The sequence below is a fragment of the Gopherus evgoodei genome, chromosome 2 (genome assembly GCF_007399415.2).
Source record: "Gopherus evgoodei ecotype Sinaloan lineage chromosome 2, rGopEvg1_v1.p, whole genome shotgun sequence".
Classification (NCBI taxonomy): Eukaryota; Metazoa; Chordata; order Testudines; family Testudinidae; genus Gopherus; species Gopherus evgoodei.
The window spans coordinates 67,720,857-67,733,243 of record NC_044323.1 but is presented as its reverse complement, the minus strand read 5'-3'; the positions used below and the strand labels follow the sequence as shown (position 1 = coordinate 67,733,243).

At 39.4% G+C, this 12,387-nt stretch overlaps 1 protein-coding gene across 6 annotated transcripts in view; it reads left to right on the top strand.

The window, feature by feature from the left end:
* The window catches only part of SATB1 (SATB homeobox 1), a 115,542-nt gene that overhangs the window by 71,314 nt on the left and 31,841 nt on the right, over positions 1-12,387 (top strand). For all 6 annotated transcript variants that reach the window (XM_030550919.1, XM_030550922.1, XM_030550921.1 and 3 more), the window contains exon 8: positions 2,482-2,694. In XM_030550919.1, coding sequence (XP_030406779.1) covers positions 2,482-2,694 — 213 coding nt within the window. The remainder of the gene's footprint in view (positions 1-2,481; positions 2,695-12,387) is intronic.

Below are 12,387 nucleotides of genomic sequence, written 5' to 3'. Positions count from 1 at the left end.
TGGAGACAGATAGCACTCAAGGATATTCTGCATATTTTAGGGAGGTTTCAGCAAATCACATTTTTTTCTTCTGGGAGCTTTGAAGTTCCATAAGGCTGATAAAATCTATTTGAATCAGTGATTATGTTCAAAGAGGAGACGAACTGGGGGCCAGACAGGCAATGTTTTTGTTCATATTGGCAGACACTTTCATTTATCTCCCATTTTAAAGAATTCATAATTAGCTTTTGAAAGCACTGATATTTATTGAACATTTTTTTGCAATTACTAATGAATTATACTTGTGATGACTTGTAAACTTTTTTTTTAAAATGAGGCTTGGTGGTGTCTTAAAAAAATTTGTTTCCACTGAAGGGGGAAATGGGACTTTCAGGCTGACAGATTGAAGCTGAATGTGCAAAACTGCATTTAGTCTTCATGCAGCCTGAAGTATAATATCAGGAGAGCACATTACAAATTGTATCTTGGCAAGTCACTTTAAATCTGGTTATAAGTGGATGGTAAATCTCAGTGTCAGTATTAGACAGGGTGCTAGGTTTGGTGTACGGTATGCTCTTTGGGATTTACCTGTTTATATTTTGTCATACAATTTTTAGCTTAATTTTAGCGCTCAGAAAAGTGAAGGACTAGCAATACCAGCCAAAGCTATGTATTGCAGGCAGATACTGCTATAGTACTTCCCAATTCTGTTAGCGCCCCTTGTGCAGTCACCTGTATTCATGTATGTACTGGAACTTTCACTCTCAATTCATTAGAACCCCTACTCATGTCAACTCAGTAATTTCACAGCTTATGGTGAAGGTCAGGTATACACTTAAAACTTTTGTGAATATAATAATGTTGATTTTAGGGGTGTGGTTTTTTAAATTACATTTCTAACCAACAAAAGCCCTAGAGTTTATACCAGCTTATAGTTTATTTCATTCAAGGAACTGGTGTAAGTTATACCAACAAAAGCATTCTTTTTTTGCCATTTTAAGTTGACAGCATTGGGAGAGTTTGCTGATTATAGCTAGACCGAGAAACCTTTCTTAAGTCTAAAACTTGCTGTTTTGTCATCCATATCTCTTCATTAGTTCATCTTCTCCAATCAAATGACCCTTTGTTGATAGTGGTTGTCAGCAGTGGCTCTCTGCCTGCCCCCCGGCTAATTAACTGGTGTTATAAATGCTTTGCTTTTTATCCTGTGTATACTCCTTTCAGCACTGCTACAAAAAGCACACATGAGATCATATTCCGGCATATCTCAAACACACTTTCTATAACTGTGCTGAAAATGACTTTGTCTACCCTACAAATAGCAGTTAAACCTATCTGAACGGTTATTGGAAAATTAGAGGGACCCACTGCTAACTAGCATTCTTAGCGCTGGGTCATTTTTCTAGCATCCAGAGATCTAGTAAATAGGTAGTAAAGTATGATTTTTGAAAATTATTGCCAAAAGTAAGTGTGTTTTGACTCCGAACATTTTTTAAAAAGACTAATTTCCAACGCTCCCCATAACACCTCTGCATGTTACTCAACTATTCTATGCTGGTTCACTTCTTTAGTAAAAACTACCAAATTGTGCCCCGAATCATCACTACTTGCAAGAAAACCCATAGGAGAGGTGGGGTAGGGATGAAGAAAATTCCATTAGGTTTGTCCTCCAAATTATTCTTTGGGGTTGGGGCTTTAGGTATGGGTTTGCATTTCCCCCCACCATTCCCCCCCACCAGTTAATTAGGGGTTTGGCTAACACTTCCTGTGAGTAATGGGGGATGCAATCAAGGGTCAGGTAATTATAAAGGTGCACAGACATTCTCTGCACCAACCTGTTTCTACACACCCTCTTCTCCCCACCAAACCATGCATTTTGTCAGTGTAATTTCCTTCATACTCCGTTTAGTATTGATTATGATTATTCCTTCAGTTATTTGGGGGAGGGGGGTAAATGCTGACATATAATAAATATGGGCCTTAATCAGTTAAGTAGTGCTTTAGGAGTGTTGTCTGTTAATCCACTCAGATTAGTTTTCAAATATCACTTACTTTCAAAGTGCTGCTTGTTTCTAGAAATGGCTTTCCATTACTACAGATTGAACTGATGCTTCTCTGCAGTCTTTGTCTACCCAGCATGAGAACTACACAATCTAGTGCTGCTGTACTATGTGGATTTCATTTATTCTTAACTTCTTGCAATTGTCTGACCGTGAAAGATTTCATGGCGAGTTAAGCCAGTAAAAGGAAGGAGACCAATTAGGCAGATTCAGTTTATGTTGTATGTAAAGCAGACGCTTAATAAAATTAAGAATACAATTGAGGCTCTCTTCTCTACTACCTACATTGTCATTAATATATTCCTATGCAGTGTGAATGCCTTTGACTGATCATGTTCTAAACATAGTGGGAAAGAAAAAGGAATGATTAGCAAAGGATTTGCAGAGCATGTTTTACAAAAGATTGCACAGCCTAACTCTTCAGCATTCTTTTTTGCTACAGGGCTTGCTCTCAGAAATCCTCCGAAAGGAAGAGGACCCCAAGACCGCCTCACAGTCTTTACTGGTAAACCTTCGGGCTATGCAGAATTTCTTGCAGCTGCCAGAAGCCGAACGAGATCGAATTTACCAGGACGAAAGGGAAAGGAGCTTGAATGCAGCCTCTGCTATGGGCCCAGCACCTCTAATAAGCACACCGCCTAGCCGTCCTCCACAAGTAAACCACTTTCTCAGTCTTTCAGATCTGCTCCTTGTGCCTTCTTAATGTCCCACTGACAACCTCTATTTTAAAAAAAGAAAAAAGCTTCTCAGTACAATTATGTTAAAATTCTAGTCAAATCATAATTTTTGGTGTGCACTGAAGTTAAAGTTTAGGAAAAATATAATAAACTCTATTATTTGTTAAAAATCTTCACTTCACATCACAGCAGAAATAGTATATTTTCCTCTAACTTTAAAATAATGTAATATTAGTAATATATTCATAGCTAAAGGGTTACTTTTGTGGTACCAATTATGAATCATGGATTTGATTTGGTCCATTTATTTTGTAACTATTGGTCTGCATTAAATGTAACAGCTTAAATAGGTACTACAAAGATTTAGGGCCCAGTTCTGGTCCTACTGACTTCAGTGGGAGCAGGAGCAGACCTGTGGTTCCTGTCCTACCACTGAGCAGGTAGTATTGTCTCATTAAGAACCTGATCAGAGGTCCTTAATACAGAGATGGGTTCAAGTAGCTGAAAAATGGGGGGAAATTTCCTCAAAACATTCCTGAAATTTTCTCTTCAGGTCAACATTTTTACATTTTCCAACTTTCCAATTATTTTTACCACTGGGAACCTTTATGTCCATGTAGAGTCCCTTTGATGACGCCCAGGTAGGCATAAGTGTCTTTCCCCCATGGATCTTTTTGAAAGATTGGGGCCCTAAGGCAGCATCCTTAAGTCTTTGCTCAACCCTTAGTCAAGTGAAACAGCTGCTTACTTCTCTGAAATCCAGTGGGACCACTTGCTCAAATAAGTATTCCTCATGTGAGGATCTGTCAGACTGGGCAACAGAGAGCTAATTTTGAATTCTCAACAGCTGTCAAAAGGAATCAATGGTAGTTTTGGGGAGTGCAGGATTGGGCCATAGGAATGTGCTGGTTACTCTGCAAAAGAAAAACTATCTTTGTGTTGAAATATTATTAAGAATTATTGCACGTCTGCTGAAATGTTCTGTGTTGCTCTAGCTCAAAGTTGTACCACTGCTACAATAGCACCACACACAAAAATGTGTACTACTATACAAATATCTGTGGGAAACATATGATGCATACACCAAAATAATTGTATTGAATAGGGCTTTGAGTCCTGGGAATTCTGTTTGCGTAGATGACTATTGAAGGGTTATAATACCAATCAGGATCATACACACACTGATTGCTATGTGCTGTACACATTTTGAATATGGTTCACTTAATGAAGACTATTTTTGTAAAAACTTTAGCTAATGAATACTAAAAATCCTGATTAATAACAAATTATTTGTAGAAAAGGATGGAGCAGAGGTAGCTTCTGAGCTGCTGTAATGCATTGCATGAGAGAGGGAAATTTCTGTACCAGAACGGAACAGACTGTGCTAATGGTCTATTTTTGTTGTCATTAATTAAGTTTAGTCTGTGAAGGTCCCTACAGATATCATTAAAGATAAAGGATGAGGGTCACTATTTACGTAGTAATGTTTTAGTGGAAGAATAGTTAAATACAGATAACTGTTAAAATAACATCTGAGTTTGGTTTAATATCCCTGCCTGCCCCCCAGAAGCCAAGTAATTCAGAGTTAAGGCAGGCTCTACATTTTTAACTTATCCCCTTATACCAAGGTCATGCCACTCTGTCTCCAGTGGTCTTGGACCATTTGGTGATCTAAGAAATCAGGTTAACTGCAATACTGACGGGCAGAATGTTAAGTCAAAGAAAGGGTCAGCCTTAACTCTGAATTTGCCTTCTGATTTAAACTCTCATAAGCAACCTAATGCATTCTAAAGAAGTTTTTTTTTGCATTTGTTTTTATCTTTCAAAAAGCGTATATATATATTTCTGTGAGGACAACATGTACTATTAATCACCAAGTTATTCTTACAACCATATTCATTATCTATCTATGCTGAGTAAGTTACTGAGTATACTAACATGTTACATTAATTCCCATTGAAAAAGTCATTTTAAAACAGCCAGTTCAAAGTAGAAGTATCAAGCAGTTTAAAAAAAGAAAGTGGGGAGGGGGAAGGCTGCTCCCCCAGATTAATATTTGTCTTGTAAAACTGATCAAAAGACTGTTTCCTAAATGCAGTATTTTAATTTGCTGTACGATAAAATATGCTACAATTTTACCTAAGAGAGAGACGTGGTCTAGTGATCAAGACAGAAATGTCTGAGTTCTGATTCTGGGTGCTAACAACTCCCTCTTGGGTAACTTTCATTCTCTGCCTCAGTTTGCTCATCTGTAAGTATACATAGCCATATGGGGATGTCCTGTATCCTAACTTCAAAAATGAAAAAGGTCCTAAATAATCAGTAGTATTTTTTTCCTGTTCATTAGTTACACTGGAAAATAGTAAAAATCCTATAAATTGTAGGGGAAATAATTCATAGTAGTATAAATTCCGGAATTATGCCTCCGCTATTAGATGGATCATAACAGTGACCTCAGTATTTATCATCAGAAGAATTTTTGTCCTGTTTTTATTTGTCACTGAATAAAGCCCAATGAAATTAATAATATCCTACCTATTACATATTTTATAAGTTATAGTCTAGCAAAACGAAGTTCACTATATAATTACAAAGTTAATATTTTGTTCATTCAGCAATGAACATTTTGGATTATTGTTTAAAGACAAAACGGACCATTTAGCCTGACAACATACTTACACAACAGCAAACATATTTTGATACTAAATTTTAAGACCAGTAAGATTTGAAACAATTAAGATATGAAACCATGAAATGGGGAGCTAATATGCCACCCAGGAAGGTTTATTTTGCAATTGAAAGTTTATCTGTTTGGGACGGATGTGAAAATAAACATCTGAAAAGGATCTCTTGTGTTGCCAACTGGCAGCCAGACAGTAGAGCAGACTTAACCATTAGTGGCCAGGCTCACTGCATGTGTGAATCGTGCACAAAATTGCATGCAAAATCCAATCGGGACCCTGGTGTTCTAATGGTAACACAGCAGATCACCAAGTGCAAACCCTGATCCCTGAGTTAGGAAGAGCTGTGCTGAGTTTCTCACTCATACAGAATACTCAGTAGTTACTACCAAGCTAATGTATCTGGATTGTTTCCACCTCTTCCTTGAAAAGCTGTAATGAGCTCTTCTTCCCTTTACCCCCTGCTCTTCCTCCTCCAGTAAATAACTTCCCTATCCCCAATACTCAACTTCAGACTCTTGAAGATTACCTGGGGCTTAAGTTGGGTCAAAAGCTACAGATGGTATCTGCCATGTAGCCTGACTGAACCAAAGGAGACAAAGCACATTTAAGAGCTTGCAATGGAGAGTTGATCAACTTGCCACATCCTGGGGTGGAAGCTTATGCTCACGCAGGTGGTGATATTAATTAATTTTCTCCCACAACAGTGGGGCTTACTGGGTGTCACTGAGAGTGCGACCCCATTGGACAAAGTGCTATACATACACATAATAAGAGGGTCTTTGTCCAAGGGAGATGACCTGCTGAAGTTCACAGAAGAGAGCTCTGGCAGAGCAGGGAATAGAACCTAGGTCTCCTGAGTCCCGGTCCAGTGGCCTGTCCACAGCACCATATTGATTCACAAAAAACAAAATGTTCCTCAAATGAGTTCCCTTGCTTTACTACTCATTTTCAGACCTGTCCATCACACATTCCCTGGTCCTAAGAGCATGTCTTCACTAGCAACATTAAAGCACTACTGCGGCAGCTTTTTAACATGGCTGTGTGGCACAGCTCTGGGATAGAGCTCTCCCAGCACTATTTAAACAAAAAACCACCTCCATGAGGGGAGCACTGTCTATACTGCCATGTTACAGCACTGAAACTTGCAGCACTCAGGGAGGTGTTGTTTCACACCCAAGTGAGAAAGTTGCAGCACTGTAAAGTGGCAGTGGAAGAAACAACCATGCACCATCTCAAAAGTGTGTGTGTGTGTGTGTCTAGGGGGGGAGTTGAGCAATTCTAACCCAAGCGTAAGGGATAAGCATCTAATAAGAAATAAGTTGCCTGGAAATGGAGGGGTAGCAACAGACACACCCATTATTAATTATTTTCAGTGGATATACTTCATTCACTGCCGATCAACTAGGGAGGAACTTCCCATCCTGATCAGTGTCATGGTATGTAGGGGTATGTTCCTTCCTTGGACTGGAGGCTTCTTGAGTGGCTACCTCATTCCTGTTCCCTAGTGCCCCTAAAAGAATGATCTCTAGGTTCAGGACCTTTTTGCTACTTCTCACAGGCTGGCTTCCAAACCAGAGCTGAGAAAATGGGAGCATGATAATTTCAGGCCAGAGTCCCTATATGTTTCTACCCCAGCTGACTGTCATGTGTCTGTATGCCTGGCTGTTCTGAACTGCAAGTTTTCCTTTGAAGAATGTTTGTTTGAGCCACCCTGCAGTCATTAGGGAGTGGGTGCTTCCCTCTCAAAACAGAATAATCTCTGTTGCTGCAGGGAGCCCAGAAACCCCAAAATACTTCCAGTCAATCAGATGGGATCCTTGTTGGCCAGACGCTGCCCTCCCATCAGCATATGTGAAACTGAGCATGTGTAGATCAAGCACAAAGTATAATCTTCAAGGCCAGCATTTTCACAAGTGCCCACAGATTTTATGTGACTCAATGTTTTGGGTGCTTTAGCTTGAGAAACCTTTGTATTTAATTTTTTTTTCCCAGACGTGATGAGTACTCCCAGCTCCTATGGATTTCAGCTGAAGTTACGATTCCTTCATACTTGTGAAAATCAGGCCAAAAGCTATCTCAACTTGAGCACCAAAAATCAAATGCCATTCTTTGTAGTATTGTTGTAGCTGTTTTGGTCTCAGGAAAAGAGAAACTCATAGGTGGTGAGGTAATTTTTTTTTTTAATTATTATTATTGGAACAACTTATCTTGTTGAGAGAGGCACGCTTTCCAGGTTCACAGAGCTCGTCACATCTGGAGAAGGAAAACTGTGTTCAACCTAAATACACGGTGGGATAGATTAAGCATAAGGGGTTCACATGTTGTAGGAGACAATTTTAAAAAGTGAGCAGTTAACACCTCCGCCCTGGTAAGACAGTAGAGAATTAGTAGGCAGCAGGGTGTGTTACAAGTTGCTGCAGTGGGCCATAAAACCAGTATCTCTGTTAAATCCATGGTGTTTAGTGTCAACAGAGTTGAGAATTTAATGTCTGAAGCTTGCATCAAATGCCCCAATAACAACTGTGGGGTGAAACCAGACAATCACTGTGCTCTTTAATGAACTCTCACACACACACAAAAAAAAAAAAGACTAAAACACTCTGTGACCGGTTAAGGAACACCTTTCACAAAACGGTCACTCAATATCTGACCTCTCACAGTCCTTGTCCTCAAAAGAAAACCTGCAGGACACCTTCAAAAGACCAGCCTAAGAACTTAAATTCACAACTCTACTGCATGCTAAAAACCATGGACTTAACAGGGACACTGGGTTTATGGCCTGTTACAGCAACTTGTGACCCAGTCTACTGCCTACTAGCCACCTATTGCTTTACACTTAAAAATCTGTCCCACCTCGTATTTACCTTGAACACTCTGGTTTCCTTCTCCAGACCTGAAGAAGAGCTCTGTGAGGCTCGAAAGCTTGTCTTTTCCACCAGCAGAAGTTGGTCCAATAGAAGATATTACCTTGCCCACTCTTTAAACTTGAAAGGCTGAACAGGATACAGTTTTTCTAATTGTTAGAGAAAGGTGGACCTGCATTTCAGGAGGCACAGGATACCTTCCATTTCCATTAACTTCAGTGCGTCCTATGGGCGCTAAGCATGCCAGAAAAAATCAGGCCACATTTAACGATCGGTGAAACTTACACTTTTTGGCCCATCTTTAAATAAAAAATGATCTATCTGATTTACATTGATAATCTTTGTGCCAAGTTTCATTTTTATTAAAATCAAAATAGACAAAATATTGAATGAAACCTTCTGCCCCTTTGAAAACCACTATGGAGGAGAATTAATGGAAACACTGACACTGAACTATAACTCTGCTTCCAGGCGCCACTATAATAATGATGTAGTAAACCTTGTCCTGATAAAAGCAGTTCTGAAAGCAACTGCATTTATTATACCTCCTGTGCTATTTCCAGAGCAGACCTGAAAAGTAGTTTGTTTTCCCTGGAATGAACTACTTCATGAATTTTAATGTACGATGTAATATTAAAAGCTAAACCAGGATTAAAGAAGTTTTTTTTCCCCTTAAGCTAAAACAGTACTTATGTGAATGTGTTATAAAAGGTTTGTATTTTGATTTTTTTCCTGGGGGTGGAGGGGATTCCATATTTGTGAAAACCTGTTCAGATTGGTTACTCCATCACCACCTTATGCTTTGTTTAGGAAAAGTGAATGATTCCAGAACTTCTCATGACTGTAATCAATCACATGTGATGAGATATGTATCTGGACAGACTAACTGGGAAGGATGATGTTTTTTTTCCAAATATTTTTGAAATGACTAATGCGGGGGGAGAAGGAGGCTAGTCTTATGATATTAAACATTGCAGTAAAATATTTTTCACCCTCATCAAGTGTAAGCATAATTTGGTTACCATTTAAAAATGATTAGCTGATATTTAGTGACATTAAATTGATCTTGATCTTTTAAAAAAAAAAAAAGTGGAAGTTATGGATAGTTTATTAAGGCTTATTCCAAACTCTTCCCCTTCCCTAACACATCACAGTTTCCCCCCTAGAATGCAAGTTGTTGTGCCTTGAGTTCAGGTCCAACTCCAGCACAAAAGCTTATCTCAAAAAAGAGCTGAATCTAATGAAACCTTTCTCTTCTGAATAGATTTATAGAATGTCATACTTTAAGATTAGACTAGAAGGTTGCTATATACATTATGAAATAATTTTTCTATATGAATATCCTCCAAAAGGTTAATTGACAGTGTTACTTAGTATTCATCAGACCAGAGCAGACCAATGGTCCAGCTACACTCTACACCTGATGTTTCAAGAGAAATTGTTAGGGAGGCAGGAGAACATTTTTTGCACTTGACAAATTGTGCAAGTTTGGAGGGGTGAGGGTGTTGGGGGATAAAATTTCTCTCCAGCCCCAAAGATGGATCATTTTATACCCAGAAGTGTCATGTTTGCTTTCTCCTGACATTAATTTGGGCTAATATAGTATTTTAGTTGTCTGTCAATGGATCAAGCGCTGAATAATAGAGAATAAAGTCCACTGAAGTTAATGGAAGTCTTTCCGCTGACTTGAGTGGGCTTTGGTTCAGGCCCATAGTCAGTATTGTGCTGCACCAACATAAAGATAGGCACAGTCTATCTGTTAGCATTAGGGTTTTCAATAGCTCCTATCACTGTAGTATTAACCTTTAATTCATGTATTCATCTACATCCTATATTTCCCTCAGGTTTTGCTGGGGGTTCTTTTGTGGCAGTACACTCCACTGATTGAGTAGTGTCTGTGATAGTATCCTAAAACACCAATGCACTATGTAGCCATCTTTAGAGGTGGGGGGTAGCAGCCAGCCAGCACACTGCAGAACAGCGGAAATTGTGACCTAGGCCACAGGGACAAACTGGTCTTCATACAAAACATGCCGTGGAAGGTTTAATATCCATGCAGAGTAGGCAGGACATCTTTATTTTATCCCACTACTGCTCCCATGAATTTTTGCATGCCTCAGAAGTATGAAGACAACCCTGACAAGATTTGAACGGATGGTCTCAGGAAATCCAAGTATTTCAGTGTAGATGCTTAGACTACAAAGCCATCCACTTTTAGCTTTCTGGTCTCATAGTTCAGTCTGATTTTTACATGAGTTGTAAGAGCTGCTTACAATAATGCATTTAACGTGATCACAGGTGTAGATAGCCTTTCAGTACATTTCAAAATTATAAAGGTTAGAGAGTCCACAGTGTGCACATAACTTTACTGCATGCTACTCAGAACATACCTGTGCTCTTTCTGCCCAGTCCAAGTTCAGTGGGAATGTCTTCCACGGACAAAAAGGCATGAGTTCTCTCATGATGCAGTGTGAGGCATAAACGTTCATGCTATTGCTTACACTGTCCTTTGCCAGACATCTCAGGTGTTTCTTAGCAGTTATTAGCACAACCTGATCAGCAGTTGCTTTAAAGTCAATAGGTGAAAATCATCACTGTACACGAGGTCAGCACAAGCTTGGTGTCCCACTTAACATCTCAGTCTCAGTCCATCACCTTGTAGATGCAAGTTAAATTCTAATTACAAAAATGTGCACAATATACTGTAAAGGGGAGGTGGGGATGGGGGGGTGGCTGCATTTTTAGCATATTTTCTTTTTTTCAGGTGTGCATCCATATTAATATCAGATACTATTCATACTAGGAGACACTCATGCCTCACACTAGAAGGCAAATGCAACCATATGCATGCTCTTCTGTTGTGGAGACTCAGTGTTTAGCAGTGGCCTCTCTAGTTGCAGATAATGTGCACATATTGCACTGCTGCTGAGAAGCCTCATAGGCACATCCACAGTGGAGCTGATATGCACTCTTAATTTATGGACCATATTTGAACATTCTCAGACTATTCTGGAGGGTGTGTAGTATGGATTACCCACAAAATTGGTCCTTTTTTTGTTCAGAGGACAAAGGGGTTAGCTAACTTGCATTCCCCCTTTTATCCCAGTCCTTTGACTCATCCAGTTAAGAGCTCATGCGAAGTGGGGTTAGAAGTATAGTTATTCATCATGCCATCATCATCTCCCTTCACATCCTTGGGGAATTTAAGGCCCAAGATAATGTTGACTCTGGTCCTGACCCTGCAAGTTGATTCATCTGAGCAGATCCCTTGTGGCTACGTGGACCCTCAGTGGGATTTTTGTGGGGTCTAAAGGTCCGCATTGCCTCCAGTTGAACGCTCCTGACCCCATAACCAACTGGGAGAAAAGCATTACCATCATAGCTCCTAAAGGAACTATGCTGTCCTGAGGTAGCAAGGCCAGATTTTCCCCGTATTTCTCCGAACCTCTGCAGGTTAGAAGTGTCATCCCCCAACCAATCGCCTGTTCTGCAGAGGGATGGTGCACACTGTGCCGTATCCTTGATGGGGTATGGCGTGTTGTGAAAAACAGCTTAGGTACACAAGTAAAGTACAACTAATTACCCATTATGGTAGTTAGAGAAGGCTCTCCCTATCCCCATTTCATGGATGAGTGGAGAATTTCAATGTGCAGTGTTGCAAACTGATTTTTCATAGAAGATACAAAAATAAACAGATAAAAAACATAAAAAGATTAAATCTAAAGTGACAACTGTATTGCATTTGTATGATGCAACTGACTACTGGTCACCAATCAAGATAAATCTGTCTGCAGTTTGATTTCATTGGTGATCCTTTTACACTGCAGTTACAATTTTTACTTTACTTGTTGAGGGAGGGGAGACTCATTTCAGGATTTGAAAATCTCTGTGAGGCTGTTTCCAACTAACTTGTTTGATGACATTGTAATTTGTAGTGGTCAGCTGACTGACTATTTCATGTACATTCACCTGTGACAGTATACAGGATTTTCTTAACACCCATTTTCCTGAACTGTGGATAATACATTATTAAAATACTGAAAGGTTGAAAAGAAAGAGAATCATGAAAGGAAATATGAATAGGACTGAATAAAAGCATCCAAGGGAGAGAGAGACTCTACTT